Genomic DNA, 19,980 nt, shown 5'->3' on the forward strand with positions numbered 1-19,980 from the left:
ATTTCTAAGAAAAAGTACTTCTAAGTTTTTTTTAAATTTTAAGTTAAGGTAGAGCTTTAGCCCAATGTCGATTCAAGCGACACAAAAAAAGGACTTTGCATAGCTGGATCAATTATGTTATCAATTTTGTTACAAAGAAGCTTACAATTTTTAAGGTTTCTACTTTAGAGTTGAAAACTTAAACCTGATGATATAGATAGATTTCATATCAGATTTATGAAAAGTTCCTGTACATGCAATCATATTGAAATACACATTTTTATCTTAATATTACAGCCACTTTTTAAGTATTATCCAGGTGCGTATGAACCCCGAAATATTTCGCTGAATAATCGCCGAAGAAGTCCATTGTTCGTCAATGTTCCAACGCACATGCAAAGTTTAACAGAGCTCTCTTAGTATGCATNTATACATCATCTTGGTGAAGGCAAATCATTGAGTTTCTCAACAGAGGGTGGTGTAACATGTTTCGATTTCTGTGAAAAATTGAACTGGATTGTGACTGGAACTGTTGATCATGTTATTAAAATATGGAATCCAGCAGTAAACAAATCATGTAACGTGAGTATAGTTACAACTGCCGAAATACATTATGTTAATAATTATAAATTAAATTTTGTCAATTCACATAGAAATCATGTGTAGTTGTAATAGAGACACAACAAAAAATTTTTAATGGGAAAAAATATTATATCCCAGTAAGTAAAATTTAAAAAAAAATTGATGTACTATTTTCTCTGGAAAAAAACTGAATCAATTTTCAAAACTGTCCATTCTTCTTTTAATTAATAATGTAAACTTTAAAAAATAGTTTTAAATTTTAGAGTCATTCATTTTTTACTTACATAAAAATAGTTTGTATGATAAAATATTTCTTAAATTTCCAGTTATTTAAAAATTATATTAAAATTCAGATTCAAAAAATACGTTTTCTTATACGTAAAGTTGGATCACCTGAAGGTTTTTAAAGCACAGCTTAATTACAGAAGGTTTTATTTATAATTTATTTTTTTCCTCGTAAAACACTTAGCTGGCTTGCAGTTATTTTACAGATTTCATGCAGATTTTCGTAGTTCGAATTGCAAGAGGTTGAGGACGGGATATTGTTTTGGAAATAGATTTTGTATTTTTCTAAGAAAAAGTACTTCAAAGTTCTTCTTTCTTAATTTTAAGTTAAAGTAGAGCTTTATCCCGGTGTCGGTTCAAGAGACACAAAAAAAATCAGGACTTATGCACAGCTGGATCAATTATGTTATCAATTTTGTTACAAAGAAGCTTACAATATTTAAGGTTTTCCATTTTTTAATTGAAAACCTAAACCTGATGATCTCGATATATTTCATCAGATTTATTAAGAGTTCCTGTAGATGCAATCATAATGAAATACAAATTTTTATCTTAAAATTATAGCCACTTTTTAAGTATTATCCAGCTGCTTATGAACCCCAAAATATTTCGCTGAAGAATCGCCGAAGAAGTCCATTGTTCGTCAATGTTCCAACGCACATGCAAAGTTTAACACACGCGGACAATAGTCAGAGGTTTTATTTTTAAAAAGATCTGAAGATAAAAGTTTAAATTTTCTTTAAAATAATTAATTTTAGAGTTAATTAACATAACATGTCTGTAATTATCCCTAGGTATGAAATTTCTGCTAGCCAGCTCGCCATCGGCTATAAAATATTTAAGGCTAGAGAGTAAGTAACAGAGTTTGAGTCTAGTTCAACAGTTTGAAAGTTATAGAGTTTGTCACTAGGACTGCAATTGACATACGTTATTTTTGTGCCGAAAGGTAGCAATGCAAAACATTTCTGATATTTTTCTTATTTTGATGACTTTTAGTAATTTGTTGATGATATTAAAAACATATTGACCTTATGGGAACCCTGCTTCAGTTAATATTATCATTTGCAATAAATATGTTTCCTTGTTTTAGTTATTTTATGGTTTTGGTGTCCCACAGTGGACTGATTGTAAGACACAGATCCTAATAGAACACCGAAGTCAATCATCACTGACTGAGGTCAGTGTGCGGATGGGTGACCACTTTGATCAGGGTTTAAAGGGACCGAGGATTTGCTGTATCGACCTCAGTTGAACTCTTCTACCGTAAAGTGCTCAAATTAGCATCGCAAGGGGATCAAAACTGTGATGGCATGTCTTCGGATTATCCTCAGGAATGTTTCCCAGACCGCCGCCAATATCCCATTGTGCAGTTCTAGTTCGGCATAAATAACTACAACTTTATGGTTTTGGTCACCAAGAACATCTCTTAATATTTAAAATATTGTTCATATTTTTAATGAAAATAGTCTCTAGCAAAAGTTTTAGTCAGGCTTGCATCTTCAGAACTAAAATTCCATGCCCCTAATATTAACCTCCTACCTCGAACTCTTTACAAAACCCTATTCTTTTTAATCGGTCTTTGCCTGGTGCCGTGGTACCGTACCATCCTACACCTCCGTATGACATTTGATGCATACTGTGCTAACGACTGAATGTGAGTAACTGGGGTTAGATTTTTTGTTCAAAAATGCACCAACGCGAACGTCATTCCATCGGTGGAATAATAAAAAGTGGCGACAATCAAGAGAAGAAGTAATATCAGAATATGTGTATGACTAGACTTGATTTCGCTTTCATTTTAACTTTAACATATCTAATTTACAATTTGATTCAGAAATCTACAATTAATTTTAAAAATAAATATGCAATTTTATTTTGAAGTAAGTGGTAGGATATAAAATAAGTCAAAACGTTGCGCCGCCAATGAAGAAAGTGACATCAATACCAAATAAAATAATATCTGCCATTTTATTGATCCTGATTATTGCCATCCTGTAACAACCTGTTGCGTGTAATTCAACAAAAAGAATGTAACTGTTTTCGTAACAAAATATTTTGTTCATGGCACTATGATTCTAATTTGTTTCTAAATGTTTTTAAGCATTTTTTTTAAATAAAAGAAAATTGTAAACTTGCTGTTGCTTTTTTAAGTCTACTTTGCATAGATAAATATAATTAACATGGTTTCTTATGAGAAACCGTACAATTATTTCTTTATAGGAGACTCTGACCGGACATGTTACATCAATATCTCACGTTGCCATTGATAACACCCGTTTGATTTTAGTCTCTATTGATAGATTCAAAAATATGCGGGTATGGGATCTCATGAGTCCAACTTGCTTGCAAATAATGAAGTTTAGAGAAAGTGACTTTCCCAGAAAACAAAATCTGTCTTCCATTTATATGGATTCTGAGACTGGTAAGAGTAATTACTCTGCAGTTTTTTGATGAAACTTTTATACAGAATATATTCATTTTTTTTTTACTTAATATCTTAAATTTAACAGTTTTTTTTGCTTTTTTTGGTGAATAAAATTCTTACTTGAATAAAAACGAAGTGAATCAAGTAAAGTTTAATTTTTGTTTTATAATGCACTGATTATCATGAATGAAGGAAAAATCACAAAAATGACCTTACTCAAAAAGTTACGTAATAGAACTTATCTATCTCAAATTTCTAATTTCAGAAACACAGGCTTATGATCAAACATGAAATTTTATGCTCTTTGACGTCACTTCATTGTTTACATATGCCACAAATTTACATATTGCAGTTATATTTTGCAATTATTATTTAAGAAATTATTCAAATTTCTACATTGATTGGTTTATTTTTGGGAGAGATATCATTATATTTAAAATCGTGATAACTTGTGTATAAACACAAACTTTACATTTCCTCTAACTTTTATTTAATGTCTAAAGTTTTTATACCGAGATTAAATATTGAATATTACACAACACTGGTATTATAATATTCTTAAATTGTCAGTTAAAAGTTAGCCACTATAGAGCCTCAGTAGTAGACGAATCATGAGTTACAATCCCTATGTAATCGGACTAGACGTTGGGGTTTCGTAGTTTTCTTATCCGTGTAACGAAAATGCGGTTTTCCACCAAAAAGTCCTCCACAGAGGCTGTTTTGTTCTAATCCTGGAATTGCATTGTCTTCTGAGTTGGATACAAAAGTATGGTGTTAAACATTGATTGTTGTTAACCCAGAAATGGGTCGGTTGTTCAACGCCGGTTTTAAAGTAAAATAAAATTTAAAAAAAACGCTGTAAAAATACGTCACTGCTGTTCTGCCGTGCAACTGGAAAAAAAACGTAAGTGCTTTACGATAGATTTCGAAATAAGGCGATAAGTAGCTTGACAAATATTTTCCTATCCTTACTAATGCTATGAAAGCTAAAAATAGAATTTCAGAAATTTGTAAAACAATTTTTTTAGCAATTAGTAGCTTATCGTAGAAAGATTCCAAATATGTAAAAATCTCAATTTTCTTTCTTTCTTTCTTTTTTTTTTGTCGCTTACGTTGATTTTCCTACTGCACAGCAGTGCTGTGACGGACATGGATGGAAACATGCAATTGAAAGTATGGATGGAGCTGGCTGGGTTGTGTAGGGGATGTCGAAGGTCTGTTAACACATCGAACACTAGTGGTAGGTACACAGAATCTTGACGAGTGTCTGCATTTTTCCATGCATCAACTAACTTTGTACGTCGCTTACTTGTTAGTAAATATAACCCTTTGAAATCATTCAGGCCAACCCTGTATTTTTATGAGCCGGGGATTAAACGATAACCTCCCAACGATAACCTCCTAATCCCAGCAATAGCTGGTGGATATGAGTTCTGCATCGTCCAAAGTGCTGACATTAAATATCCTCAGTGATAGACGTATCTGGGTAAGATTCCCCTTGCTATCTGGGTAACTATAGGAGGTTCTCGTTATCCTAATCTCCGTGTAACGTAAATACGGGTTAGTTCCAATTAAAAGTCCTCCATGATGGCTAATTTCTCTCAATGCTTGATTCAGAAGTCCCCTTGTCTACTAGGTTAGGTTAAAAATTACAGGGCTATACGAAGTTAAAAATGGGTAAATGTAATCTCAGAATTACATCGGCTGTTCAAAATCGGTTATAAAATAAAATTAACCTGTATTTTGAAACTTAAACTCTACAGCCGTTCCTTTTTTATTTTCTAGGACGTTTGATTTTGACCTCCAATCGCGTAGGAGTATTAAAAATCTTTGAACGCACCAATCGGACGAGTGCACATCCCGAGAGTGATCTCATTCTTTTAGTTGCCTACAGCGCTCCATTTGAGTGTCTTGTCACAGTTGGAAATGATTCATCAGTTGCTGTATGGAAAATTGAAACCAATGAGTTGATTAACGAGTTCAAAAACTTGCATGAAACCGAAAACAGGTATGGTCTTATTAAAGCAATTAGAGTGACTTCAGCAACTCTGGATCCTACAGGAAAAAGACTTATTACAGCAGGTAATAGCATAAAAACATGAACACAGTGGATATTTCACTAACGATTACCCTTAATTTGTATTTTATCATTCCTTGCTAAAAATGAAGTAAACAAATAATGGATTGCAAATGAATATTTAACCAAGGAGGAAACAAAAACGCTACCACTATTTATCTCATCACTAGTTAGAGAGCGAAATGGTAAACACCAACACTTTAATGATAACCTAGTGAAACTTGAGCATGTTTCAAAATATCACCTTTTAACTCCTCTTTGTTCTCCTGCAATCAAACGGATTTTGATTTTTTAACGCTGCCGCTCTCAGCAGTAATCGCTAGATTTTGATACTTTTTAGTTTTTTTTTTCGACTTAAATATATCAGTCTTTCTTTATATAAATTTCTTTACACTCTTTATACTTCTTTATGTTTAATTTTTTTAAAAATTTTGAAAATATAAAAGCAAAAATTACAGGACACCTCGCACACATGAGTAAAACTAAAGCTATTAAACTGAAGGTAAATAGTCTAATGCATATTAATTAAAACAAATCAAAATCTTTTTTCCAATAGATGAATTTAAACTTTTTTCAATACAGTAATGTGTAATAAACAAAACTGTTGAGTAATACTTGTAAATATGTACTGTCAACTTTGCAGCATTCTTAATGGATGTATTCCTTATTTATATGGTTCTTTGTAACTTCTTGTAGAGCTATGGGGTCGATTTGCATTAATTTTACAGAAATAAAAAATTTTAAATATGATTTCTTATCAGGTTCCATTTTAATATAAAGTCATCATTAATTAAACAGTTTTATAACTTTAATTATGTAATTTATATAATTTTTAAAGAGCTCTTTAAGCGCTGATCTTAATAGAACTGGAAAATGTAATATTTTTTCCGGTAATAATGGCATAGTATGTTTCATTCTCAATTCCATTCCTTTGAACAACTGTTACAGATATTATATACTTTGATTAAAAATAAAAATTCTTTTGAGAATTTGTTTTCAAATAGTCCTCGAATACTATTGTTGATAAAAATTTCTAAAGCTTAGAGTAATAGAATTGCCTCAATTATATAATAACTTTTTTTTTTAAAAAAAAACTATGCTATATTTTATTTTTTTAAATTTGCAAGGATTTTTCAAATGAAAAATAACATACCGGATAGCGTCAGAACGACAATAGTGTTAACAGCGCCACCCTCCCTGGTTTAAAATTTAGATTAAAAAAAAAACTGCACAACAGATTTCACATGTGAGAATTTAAAGTGAATGTGAAGTTGTGCTCGAGTCGATGCATTCAAAATAAAGCAACACGCAGTAATACAAATTTCAAAAGATGAACAAAATGAGTGTACTTATTAGCGAGTGTTTGTGGTTTCTAGAGGGAAAAACGGCTCGGAAAAATAGTGTGAAAATATTCATGAAAGACATTCATCGATATCAGATCTGCCATCACTTAGGCCAACCAAATCTTATGATCTCGCATTAATCCATTGCTGAATGGTGGCAATGCCATTATTCAGGGTTATGGAGGAAGTGTTAACCTTAGGAGTGCAATACATTTGGCACCACCAATGGCAAAGTATTTCTAACGCTAACATGCTTGTCCATTTTTCATTTGAGCAACCCTTATGCAGTTTGCTTTAATATATATATTTTCTTAATAGGACGAGATGGAAGCATTAAAGTGTGGAACTTTTATTTGGGTATTTGTCTTCATTCATTTCATGCTAAGTTCAGGGTACTATCCTTAACAACAGAAGGCTTTGAGATNTGTTTATTTTATACATGTGCTAATTTCTATACTACTATTAATGTCTGATAATTTCTTTTTATGTTGTTTAATACCTTACTATGTGTTGTATATTGTGGGTAAGTTTCATAAAATTCCATGTGTAATTTCTTGAGTTATCGCGATTTTTGTGAATTTTCCTTAATTTATGATAACCAGTGTAGTATAATATGTCTAATGCATATTAATTAAAACAAATCAAAATCTTTTTTCCAATAGATGAATTTAAACTTTTTTTAATACAGTAATGTGTAATAAACAAAACTGTTGAGTAATACTTGTAAATATATACTGTCAACTTTGCAGCATACTTAATGGATATATTCCTTATTTATATGGTTCTTATTAGAGCTATGGGGTCGATTTGCATTAATTTTAAAGAAATTAAAAATTTTAAAATTGATTTCTTATCAGGTTCTATTTTAATATAAAGTCATTATTAATTAAACAGTTTTATATCTTTAATTATGTAATTTATATAATCTTTAAGGAACTCTTTAAGCGCTGATTTTAATAGAACTGGAAAATGTAATTTTTTGAGGGGGGTAATAATGGCATAGTATTTTTCATTCTCAATTCAATTCCTCTGAACAACTGTTACAGATACTTTTCTTAAAAATAAAAAATTCTTTTGAGAATAGGCTTTCAAATAGTGCTCAAATACTATTACTGATAAAAATTTCTGAAGCTAAGGGCAGAGAATTGCCCCAATTATCTAATGACTTTTTAAAAAAACTGCGCTATATTTGACTTTTTAAATTTGCAAGGATTTTTAAAATGAAAAATAACATACCGGATAGCATCAGAACGACAATAGTGTTAGCAGCGCCACCCTCCCTGGTTTTAAATTTAGGTAACAAACAAAATTGCACCACAGATTAGACATGAGAGAATTTGAAGTGAATGTAAAATTGTGCTCGAGTAGATGCATTCAAAATAAAGCAACACGCAGTAATACAAATTTCAAAAGATGAACAAAATGAGGATATTTATTAGCGATTGCTTGTGGTTTCTAGAGAACATTGTTTTGGAAAAACGGCTCGGAAAAATAGTCTGAAAATATTCATGAAAGACGATCATTGATATCAAATCTACCATCATTTAGGCCAAGCAAATCTAATGATCTCACATAAATCCATTGCTGAATGGAGGCAATGCCATTATTCAGGGTTATGGAGAAGGCGTTAGCGTTAGAAATACAATACATTTGGCAACACAAATGGCGCCGTATTTCTAACGCTAACATACTCGTCCATTTTTTATTTGGTCAACCCATCTGCAGTTTGCTTTAATATTTATATTTTCTTAATAGGACGAGATGGAAGTATTAAAGTGTGGAACTTTTATTTGGGTATATGTCTTCGTTCATTTCATGCTAAGTTCAGGGTACTATCCTTAACAACAGAAGGCTTTGAGATATTTGCTGGTGGTTCCCTTGGACAGATTATTAGTTTTTATGATGACGGTGACACCATCTTGGAAGGAGCAGAATGGAAGAGAGTTCATAAGCAGTCTGTCATCAGTATGGCTTGCTGCTCCAAAAATATTCTTGCTACAGCATCTTGTGATGGTGAGATAGTAGCATGGTTGTGGAAAAATGGCGATGTGAAATTACACATGATGGATGAAGCTGACGGTAATTGATATATTTAATGAATAATTAAATGATTCATCAAAGCATTATCTGCAACTATGAAACACTATACTTGACAACTTGATCTATTAATGTTGAATGATTCGCTGTGAAATAACATGATAAGCCACAAAAAATTATAATGATGTGCCTCACTTGGATACTTAAAATTAAACTTTCAGAAAACAATCGTAAACAAATTACTGGTTTAATTTTTTTTGTTCTCAGGAATGTTTGGTCAAAAATCAGAATATAAGTTGGTGTAAAAACATTGATACCAGAAAGGAGTATTCAGGAATTATGACTTTACTTTGCCTAGTTTCTTTTTTGGAATTTTGGTTAAGGACACTTTTGTGTTTATATTTTCCATCATCGAATGTCGATATGATTTCACTGTTCATAAGAATTAAACTAAGATAGTTTAAATCATTAATCGGGTCAATTTTACTTGCTGCTCTCATTCTGAAGTGGCTTGACATTTTGCAAAAAGATCATGCAACGCATCTCACAATACTGATTGAACTATCTCCGCTTCAGATTTCTTCTAGACAAAGGTAGGAAAAATTCATTTGTAAAAAAGTGCGTTATCTTGCCGCCTAGTGTAAGATACGAATATTAATTTTAAAAAAAACATGTGACAGATCACTACTTTTTGTCTAGCCAAAGACACGAAAATTCATTTGCAAAATATGTATGACTTATTTGCATTGCTTGCTAAACCCTCGAAATTTATATGGATAAAAATTGGTGCCCTTTCTTCTGCAATAGTTTTCGTTCAGTTTTGCGGAAACCCCATTTCTGGTTGATATGGTATTCTTTGCTATCTTTGCCTTCAGTGACGTTACTTTCAGGTTATCGTAACTTTTGTTTACCGTCTTGTAATTGCCTCTAGGTTTATTTACAAATCGCCAAATCTAAGATGGGCCCCCAAATGTAGTAAATTGGTTTATCTATATTTGTTTTCCGGGTTCAAGATAATAAATTAATTTATAAAAATTATGTGACTCATCATTCTTTGATGCGTAGCCCGAAATTGGAAAATTCATTTGAAAAAGTAACATCTGACTTTATTTATACTGCTGTGCGACAGAAAAATCATCGCAAGCGACACAAAATTCAAGATTGAGATTTTTACTATATTGGGCATTTTTGTATGATCAGCTACGTGCTCAAAAATTATTTATTTTTCTTTTCTAAATTAAGTTTTGTTTATGCATTTTTCTGAATTTCTATTTCAGCGATCAAAGCTTTAACAATAGAAAGAAAATAGCGGCGAAGCCTCTTTTTTTCGAAATTTATCGCGAAGTACTTGTGTTGTTTCTTCAGTTGCGAATCAATATATTAGTTGGTCAAGATAGGAAAATTCATTTCCAAAAAGTATATGACTTACTATTATTTCACATTAAGCCTTTCAATTGATATACCGAAGGAGCAGCGAAATGCATAAGCAATATTTTCATATACTGTAGCTATGTTGAAATACTCAGTTATTACGCTATGCCAACAAAAATTTCCGTAAATAGCTTAAATAAATTCATTTATTTTCAGGAAACGTTTATTAATATTCTAATTTTATTCCAAAAACAAATTTAAGAAATCTGCACAGTATAAAATACCATATCTATCACTTTCATCCTTTCAGTTTTCATTTCTTTATGTCATTTTCAGCTTCAAACACTGGAGACGAAGTTGATAGCACTTACCTGGCAAAATCTGAAGTGAACAAACGGAAAAGATGTGGTATAAGTCAAATTTTATACTTGTCAACGCGACAAATGGAACATTCGGTTGGGAATCTCGTATCATGCGGAGTGGACGGGAAAATACGTTTTTGGAATGTCATAAGCACTAATAAAGTGAACCAGTGGCGATTACTGTCTAGATTTAAAGCAGTTTTCAGGCCATATGATGCTATTCTCTGCATCGAAACTGATCAAAAGAACGATGTGCTCTTTTCAGGTACCATGTTAAATCATATTATTTAACTCCATTTCTACTTAATAATTTAGATTTGCAATTTATTTTTGCTTCTATTTCATTAACCTTTCGCGTATAGCACCTGATAGCACCGCTAACAGCCGTAAACAAAAAGTTTCAGTTTTAGAATTGTATCTCAAATCTTGTATCACAACACGCTTGCGTTTCACATGAATTATTGTCTCAAAATTGTCATTATTGTGTTACATATGAATGTGTCTCAAAATATACATTTTTCTTCTTTTTTTCTGCTGAAATTTATCACAAAAAAAGAGTTTAAATGGTTTAGAACAGGACATCTGTAAGATTTTGTTATTATTTTATAATACCGAAAATTCTGTTTATAGTGTTTCTTTATGAATTTTCACGTTTATCACAACAGCAAGGAGCAAAAATATGAGGCTGCAAATAGGAGGAGATTCTGATGTTAATTTACTACTAATTCGGACAGTATTTACTATGGAGTAGTAATTGATTACAAACATGCCTTTAATTCGCGAACAATTCTTTAAAAAAATCACGTTTTTATTACATAGATATTTAATATCTATTTCGATTCAGAAAAAGAGAATAAAATTAAGCAAATATAAAATAATTAAGTTGCTCATTAATTAGAGGAAGCGAAGGCATGTAACAAAATAACGGAGATAGTTAAAAATAACTTGAAACTTCAAAGTATTTTACATTATTGCAATCAGCTCTTCATATTTATGACTTAACACAGTCGATTAAAGATATTGGGAGTCAATCTTTGAAGTTCTACTTTAAATTTGAGACTTCTTTTAAGCTGATTGCACAATGTCATCAATATTGATTGGTTCACATTTATTGGAACTTCATTGATTTTTGATTTTTATAGTGAGTGATTTGTATTATAAGAAATAATTTTTTTTATTTTAATGTTACAAGTAATCAGTGCAAGATTTGAAAGGCTTGGGGCAATATAATCCTCACTTTTAGCAAAGGTGGCATTTTCGAATCTTTTTCTTATTGTACCTAGATAGGTGCTTCACAAGTTCTCAAAACTTTTTATAGATGACAGCACAATGCACAGAAACATCTTATTACCAACATGAAAATCATGGTAGTTTGCACCACAAACGCTTATCTGAACTATTGGAAAAGTGTGATTTATAATTATATTACCCCAAGTCCTTTCTTTTAATGGATAGCAATAGTTATAGATGTATTTTAATCAAAAGATTTTGTCGCAATTCTTTTCTTTACAGGTGACACTCAAGGATATTTGCGAACCTATGATTTGGAAGATTATTATTCGTCATTTGGTTCCGTGCCAGCAAACTCTCGTGAATCAAAACAACACCATATGAGTTATTATCCTTTCTTACGTATGCAGAAACTGATAGAAAAGAACCACCGGGAATATTCAAAATTCGATGCTGATGGTGGAGCTGAACTTGGCTATGCGCCTATTTTGCTGAACTGCTATCGTGCTCATGTGAGACCCATTCTTAAAATCAGCTACTGCAATGAACAGTCCATGGTTATAACGGCAGGAAAAAAAGGATCAGTTCGCTTATGGACATTGGCTGGTAAATTTTTAAGGGAACTAGGCTTGTCTGAAGTAATACAGAAACCATTGAAACACTCAGCTAGGAAACATCATTTGCCAAAAGACATTCAGGCGGTAGCGTCAGCTTTAACTCTCCAGGTACGCCAGAATTGTATAACTGTTCAACTTAAAATAAGTATGTTTAAAAATTTTAATATATTTTGGGAAACTGAATTTGTAAGAGATTTCATAAAAGCATGCGTTGTCTTATTCCTGTAGGCAGCATTTGATTAAATTTGATTGAAGTCTTCGAAATTTGAACCTTGATTTTAAGATTTAGCGCATAAAAATACTAAACAGAGCATTTGTTAACTAGTTTATGAAAATAAAAAAAGGTCATTCCAACCTCTATCTCTCGAACTCAAGAAAGACGTTGAAATTTCGTGATATCGAAATTTCAGGGAGGCAAATATCGAATTTTTTTTTTCAATTTAGTTAAAATAATAACTGTTCCATGGTTTTAAAAGCTGCATAACATATATTTACTTCAATGACTTCTGATTCTTCTTTTATATCAAAACTATTTCGTGAAATTCAGATTACTAAGAAATTCATTTGACTAACAAACTGCTTTTTTCTGTTACCAGCATACCAAATGCAAAAAGAATTCCGATCTTGAGTCTATCAAAAATATCAAAATAAATACTGATTTAACCCTTACCCAGTGCTACTTTTAAACAATAGAACTTCGGTGAGTTCTCATAATAACCCTCTTGTTGATTATAACCAAATTTTAAAGAAATATTCCCAGCCATCATTCTAAATAGTTCATGTTCAACACAAGAAATTTTCGTGCAAAAAAATATAAATAAAAATAAATAAAAGTCATATATTTCAGCGGATTTAGATGAAAACTGCGTAACTTTCTGCAAATGCAAATTTGAACTGTCTATCTCTGTAGTGTAAGTATATAAATAATTACTTTCAGTGAATGCCGGAATTAAATTAAACAAACTATGATATGATTTTTCCATTTAAATTGAGAATAGTTTGCTTAGTAACCTATTATCCTGGATATGTTAGAATATTTTATTTTTTCTAAATGAAGGTACTAAACAGTGGATGGAAACCGCATTGGGAAAGAGGCATACAAGCAATACGGAGGTGTCGGTTAGTTTATGAGCCTGAAGAACTGAAAGAAATACCATTAAAATGGATGGAGCGAAAAGAAATGACGAAAAGAGATGCAAAGCACATCAATGTAAGATCATAGATTTTGAATCAAGCTTAATCTCCAGATCAAACCTAGTTAAAAAAAGTCTTCAACACAATTTAATGAGTTACAAATTACCAACGAAATAAACATCAAACTTTTCGTCAACCTATTTTCTTGCGGAGATCATGCAGGGGTGTCTGAAAAGCAAGGAAAATGCCAAAATCTAAGAATGCATTCATGAAATATTTTCAAAAGATTCACTCAATGATTTCAAACATGAACCCTCAGCCTCACACCGTGATGTTGAGACGGAGACCAATTTCAAAATCTTAAAGATGAGCCAGCCAGTTTTCATTGCAGATTCCGATTCCTTCAGTTCGCAGATGGCAGGATTCTAAAACGGATACAAATTGTTGAATCTGGCGATTTCTTGAGAAATATATGTCAGATCGGAAAAATAAAACTAGACATGGTTGATATATTGAAATAACCAATTTGGCACCATAACTTGACTCCACCATATCAGCTGAGGTCGAGGTAACTCTCTAGAGCAGCGTTTCTTAACCTTTTTGATACAATGGACCCCTTTTAAAATTTTTTAAGAAGTCACGGACCACACCCCTGAGAAAAAAAAATTGCAAAAAACATCAATTTTTAGTATTTTATTTATTTCAGCATTTAATTTTATTATTTCAATAGTATACAAAATATTTAAAATTAAAATATTTAGTCTGAAGGTTGCTGCTGCTTTTCCTTAAATAATAAATTGAATAGAGGGATGGTTTTCGACAAAGCAACGAGCATAACATGTTCAACATTCAATCGATAACGATGTTTTGTTTTTATTGTCACAACTGTGGAAAGTCCGGCTTCGTTAAGATACACTGTAGCTAACGAAATTATAGCTGAAATCGCTTGCTTTACAAGCAATGGGTAGGCTTCTTTCACTGAAGACCAGAACTCTCCGAGTGTTTTTGAATCGAAATCCATTTTTAGCAAGGACTTTGTTCTAAGATCTATAAGCTGATCTTTGGCAAGGTTCATATCATCGATACAGTCAATATCACAAGGAAAAGGATGACGAATCCACAACTCATCTTTTATCTTTATCTCATCCAATTTAAAATATTTTTTCAATGAAACTTGAAGCACTTCCAGGTGCTCACAGATTTCATTTTTAAGTTATTCAGTAACAAATTATCTTGCCAAGATCCATTTTCAGAAAGCACTTCGTCCAACATTTAAAAGTTTGCATATATCTCATTTTGAATTCTATTTTTTTCAAAGTGGCATCTTCAATTAGAATGCTTGTAATTTCTCAGTTGCATCCATAATGGTGATATCGGGTCCTTGAATTAAAAGACTTATATTGTTCATGTGGTTAAAATTATCTGCCAGGTAAGCCAATTTATAGGTAAAATCTTTTTTGTTTAAATATTCGAAGAATGAGTTATCTTTTTCTTCTAGAACAAGTGATAATTCGATCTTCAACATGAAAAATTGTTTCAAAACCTGCCCTCGTGACAGCCAGCGCAATTCCGTGTGGTACAGAAGTACCTCATGTTCTGCGTCCATTTCTTGACACAGCGTTTTAAAGAGACGATGATTAAGAGCTCTACGTCTAATAAAATTTACAGTTTTAATAACTTTTGATAATGCTTCTTTTAAGCTGGTTGGAAGAGTTTTTGTAGCCAGCGCATGTTTATGTAAAAAACAATGAGTAACAAGAACATTAGGAGACTTTTTTTTTACCAACAGGGCAGAACCAGATTTATTGCCAAGCATCACAGGTGCTCCATCTGTACGAAGTGCATGAAGTTTTTCTTTCCAGCCGAAGTCTTGTTTGGTAAAGGAAACATTTAACATTGCTAAAACATCAACTGCCTTTGTAGTTTGCAAAAGAGACTCACAAAATAAGAATTCTTCTTTGATAGTATCAAGAGACACGTAACGAACTAAAACAAGAAGTTGAGTATAATTCGAGATATCTGTAGTTTCACCCAGTTGCATACTATTCATCGATGATCTTTTTCAAGATATTGCAAGAAATTTCAACTATTCTTGAATGCGTCACATCATTTGAAAATGGAATTGCCTAAAGTTTTTTTCTCTGTTCCAATCTACAAACTAATTCAACCATCTCCAGTGGACATGGCTTAATTAACGCCTCTCCAATAGTATGCGGTTTCTTGCTTTTAGCAATATGATATGCAGCTTTGAGAGATGCCTCAACCAGAGGTTTTTGTGGAATACCAAATCCAAGTTTGTCTAATGTTCCAGATTTCAAAAACTGGGCTTTCTTCTTAGTAAGAAATTCTAGATCTAGTAACCTGAACAAGGTGTCAAATGTACGTAGCTTGATAGGGGATAATAAAAATAGTACAGCGGACGTCATTAGGGGGTTGCCCCTGATGGTGCAAACTGAAAGTGGAGGATGTTAAAAATATGACAGGGATATTTGAGGGCTGTGTGCAGTCCGTACTGAATTTGGGGTATCTCGATCACCTAGTTTCAAATATGTATGTATTTTCACCTCTTAGAAAGAAAAAAAGATCAATGCTATTTAAATATTATTGATCCAAACGTTTTAAAAATTAGGAGTAGTCGGTGGACCCCCAAAATATGACCCATGGACCCCTAAGGGGTCCATGAACCACAGGTTAAGAAACACTGCTCTAGAGCTTGGGTGGAGTCAGTTTGATATCATTAAATGCATCGCTTTAAAATATTTCATACCTAGGTTTTTAAATTTTTTATTATCCGATGCGTATTTCTTGAAATATTTTACCATTTCCATAATTTTTGGATATCCATGCAATATTCTTTCGAAGACAAAAGTTAGTTTGATTATGATTAAGCTGCCAAACGTTAAAAGTATGATTGCCAAAAGTTATAACATGCCAAAAGTTAGTTTGATTATGATTAAGTAGCGCAAAATTATAAAATATGTTTAAAAGCTGTTTTATTTTCATTATGAAGGAGTTATTTAAAAAGTCCACGTTGAGCGAAAATGACAAGATAGAAAAAAAATGTTGAATCTTGAGTGGTGCAGTCGTAATTAAGTGCAGTGGATAAATTCATTTTTAAACACCTCATAAATAACTTTAATAGAATTTTTGTTACCAAACTTTTTTTCGCTTTGCAATCACGATGAATCGTCTTAACGATATGCTTCTATAACTAACCCTGGAATAAATTTTTAAAAAAACTTGGAAATTTCGTCATCGCATTTTTTAAAGATCTCAATTAGTAATCTCTTGTAATTAGTATAGATGATATGGCTAAAAATACGAAACATAAAAATAAAATTCATCGATGAAGGAATTTGGTAATTTTAAAGATTGCGTCTTAAATTTCATTAAAAACAAGGATTTAAAATCACGAGTAGTAGAATTTTATTAAATATTTATACGTATTTCTATGTCACAGTTGTACTCCTTCATCAGTTGGTTTAAAACACAAGAATAGCAAACACAGAGATTAAAGAATCCGGCGAAAGTTGCGTCATACTAAAAGAGATAAATATACAGTTAAAAAATATAATTATACCGCTAAGAGAATAAAAAAAAATATTATAGAAAAATGGTACAGCATTAGCAGTTGGATTATTAGGTTCAGAGGTAACAATTCGACAAATATGGTGCAGCATTAGTAATTGGATTATTAGGTACGGAGGTAACAATTTGACAAATATGGTGCAGCATTAGTAATTGGATCATTAGGTACAGAGGTAACAATTTGACAAATATGGAGCAGCATTAGCAGCTCGATTATTAGGTACAGAGGTAACAATTTGACAAATATGGTGCAGCATTAGCAGTTGGATTATTAAGTACAGAGGTAACAATTTGACAAATATGGTGCAGCATTAGCAGTTGGATTATTAGGTACCGAGGTAACAATTTGACAAATATGGTGTAGCATTAGCAGTTGGATTATTAGGTACAGAGGTAACAATTTGACAAATATGGAGCAGCATTAGCAGTTAGATTATTAGGTACAGAGGTAACAATTTGACAAATATGGTGCAGCATTAGCATTTGGATCATTAGGTACAGAGGTAACAATTGGACAAATATGGTGCAGCATTAGTAATTGGATTATTAGGTACAGCGGTAACAATTTGGCAAATATGGTGCAGCATTAGCAGTTGGATTATTAGGTACAGAGGTAACAATTTGACAAATATGGTGTAGCATTAGCAGTTCGATCATTAAGTACAGAGGTAACAATTTGACAAATATGGTACAGCATTAGCAGTTGGATTATTAGATACAGGGGTAACAATTTGGCAAATATGGTGCAGCAGTTAAGTCATTCCAATATATTAGACAAATAATTGAGGTCTGCTGTACCGTATTTGTCTAATCTTAGAAAATCATTATTTCTTTTAATTTTTTGGCTCTTTTAATTGTATATTTATATCCTTTATGACGTAAGCCATTCCTGTCTTTTATCATAGTAATGATGGTGTGCCATTGGGACATTGAAACACGTGGAGGGATTTCATAAATTTTTACTATTCGTGACTTTAAAGCGTTGTTTTTAATGAAATTTAATTTCATCATAAAAATTTCCCTCGTAATTTTATTGCGTGTCCTGTTCTTAGATAGTAAATAGTTAAACTTATTCAAAAGTTTTTGTTAACTTAATAATACAGTCTAATAATTTGTATTCGATGCTTTAGTACTTGAACTTATAATTTATATCTGATGCGTAGCAAACGTTGCCTCTTAAAACCATGAAGTTTGAAATATTTTAATTGTATGCCTTGTAAATCTAATCATTACATAAGTTATTTGTGAAGTTTTTTTTGTTTTATTTTGTCATTTATCAATTGTAATACCTGTTGCAGCAAGAAAAAAAACAAAAAAGATTATTTATTTAAACATTTTTTCGTAATTTCCCATACATATTCTATTCAAATAGACCATCAGGCTTCTCAAGATTACACAATTTCTCCACACAATTTCTTCCTCTCTTCCTTTCAGCTAATATTCTTTTTCTCCTCGACAGCTAATTTTCTAGGATGATCAAATGAGATAATTATCTAGGATCTAGGATGACTCCCAAATATGGGCTAAGAACCAGCGTTGAACAGTCGACCCATTTTTGATTTACGGCTATCAAACTCTAGTATCCGTTGCCTTGTATCTTTAGTACACAACCCAAAATACAAGGGAAGTTCTGAATCAAGCACTAGGACAAATTAGCCTTCGCGGAAGACTTATTCATGGATTTAACTTGCATTTGCGTTATGTGGTGAGGAAAACCGCGTAAACATTTCGCAGTTAACCCAAAGTTAAGGGAATTATAACCGATTATCCGTCTACTACTGAGGTTATTTTTCGTCACTACTGTGGTCGGTGCAAGCCGGAAGCAGAATCAATCACCACTTGGACTTGAATCAGGATCAGAGAGCTGTATTCCCTGAGCCACCGTGACTCGCAACTTGTAAGTCGGAATGGGGTACTTTTTTTATGGAAAATCCGAAACTGAAGGGAAAATTGGTGTTTCTCTTTGAGATTTTGAAGCTTTCCCTTGCCTCACCCACAAAGGGTAAGATATGAGGGTCGAGTTTGGCATCATTGCATGCAATTTTTTTGAAAATATTTTCCATAAGTATTTTTAGAATTTATAAATTTCTAAACATATTGAAACGGTAAAAAGATATTTTACCGTTTCACATATAATCATTTTCCGCATTCTGTATATTAAACTCACTAGAATTAAACACTCCTCTTTTCTTTCTTTTTCAGATTGAAAAGCTGACAGATTTAAACTTAAAATCTGAGTTAGAAAAGCGTTTGATGCTTAGTAAAGATTCATTTACTGAACTATTCTCTAAAAAAAAGTGAATGAACATTTAAAACCTAAAAAATGATGGAAAATCAAGTTTTTTTTATTATCTTTCTGTATGAAGCAAAGTTATTTATAAGTATAGTTGTGGATAATATATTTAAATTCAATTTTAGAATCAACACGGTTAAACTTTTACAAAGTTGTTCTTTACACATTATTGTCATGTATAAGTTAATAAATATGTGTTCCTATTTATTTTAACTATTTTATTTCATTTTTTCATAATAACACTAATTAGTCAAACTAACATTAACTTAATTTAGTCAAACTAATCATTTCTGTTTATTCGCATAATACCCTATAAAACCAGTATTTACAATAAATTTGCATCCCCGAGTGGATTGATCGTTAAGACACGGTTCCCAGCAGATCACCGAAGTCAAGCATCACTGACTGCTGTCAGTGTGCGGGTGGATGACCACTTGGATCAGTCTGCTTAGAAACCGAGGGTGTGCGGTATTGGTCCTCGTTAAACTGTTCTACCTTAAAGTGCTCGACTTCGCGTGCTGGTCGTCGGGCTACCGAAGCGGAGGTGCCATCCCCCCTGCTTAGGATCAAAATTGTGATGGCATGTCTTCGGATCATCCTCAGGGATGTTTCCCAGACCGTCGCCAATAGCCCATTGTGCAGCTCCAGTGCGACGTA

General features: G+C 32.2%; 1 protein-coding gene across 1 annotated transcript in view; it reads left to right on the forward strand.

Moving 5' to 3' along the window:
* Positions 1–413: 413 nt before the first annotated feature.
* LOC107445459 (WD repeat-containing protein on Y chromosome-like) overlaps positions 414–19,980 on the forward strand; it is a 21,763-nt gene continuing 2,196 nt past the window's right edge. The window contains exons 1-7 of the mRNA XM_071178440.1: positions 414–561; positions 3,067–3,268; positions 5,057–5,353; positions 8,447–8,770; positions 10,436–10,726; positions 11,974–12,416; positions 13,366–13,518. Coding sequence (XP_071034541.1) covers positions 3,157–3,268; positions 5,057–5,353; positions 8,447–8,770; positions 10,436–10,726; positions 11,974–12,416; positions 13,366–13,518 — 1,620 coding nt within the window. The 5' untranslated portion in view covers positions 414–561; positions 3,067–3,156. The remainder of the gene's footprint in view (positions 562–3,066; positions 3,269–5,056; positions 5,354–8,446; positions 8,771–10,435; positions 10,727–11,973; positions 12,417–13,365; positions 13,519–19,980) is intronic.

Source organism: Parasteatoda tepidariorum, chromosome 3 (genome assembly GCF_043381705.1).
Source record: "Parasteatoda tepidariorum isolate YZ-2023 chromosome 3, CAS_Ptep_4.0, whole genome shotgun sequence".
In the NCBI taxonomy this organism is placed as follows: domain Eukaryota; kingdom Metazoa; phylum Arthropoda; class Arachnida; order Araneae; family Theridiidae; genus Parasteatoda; species Parasteatoda tepidariorum.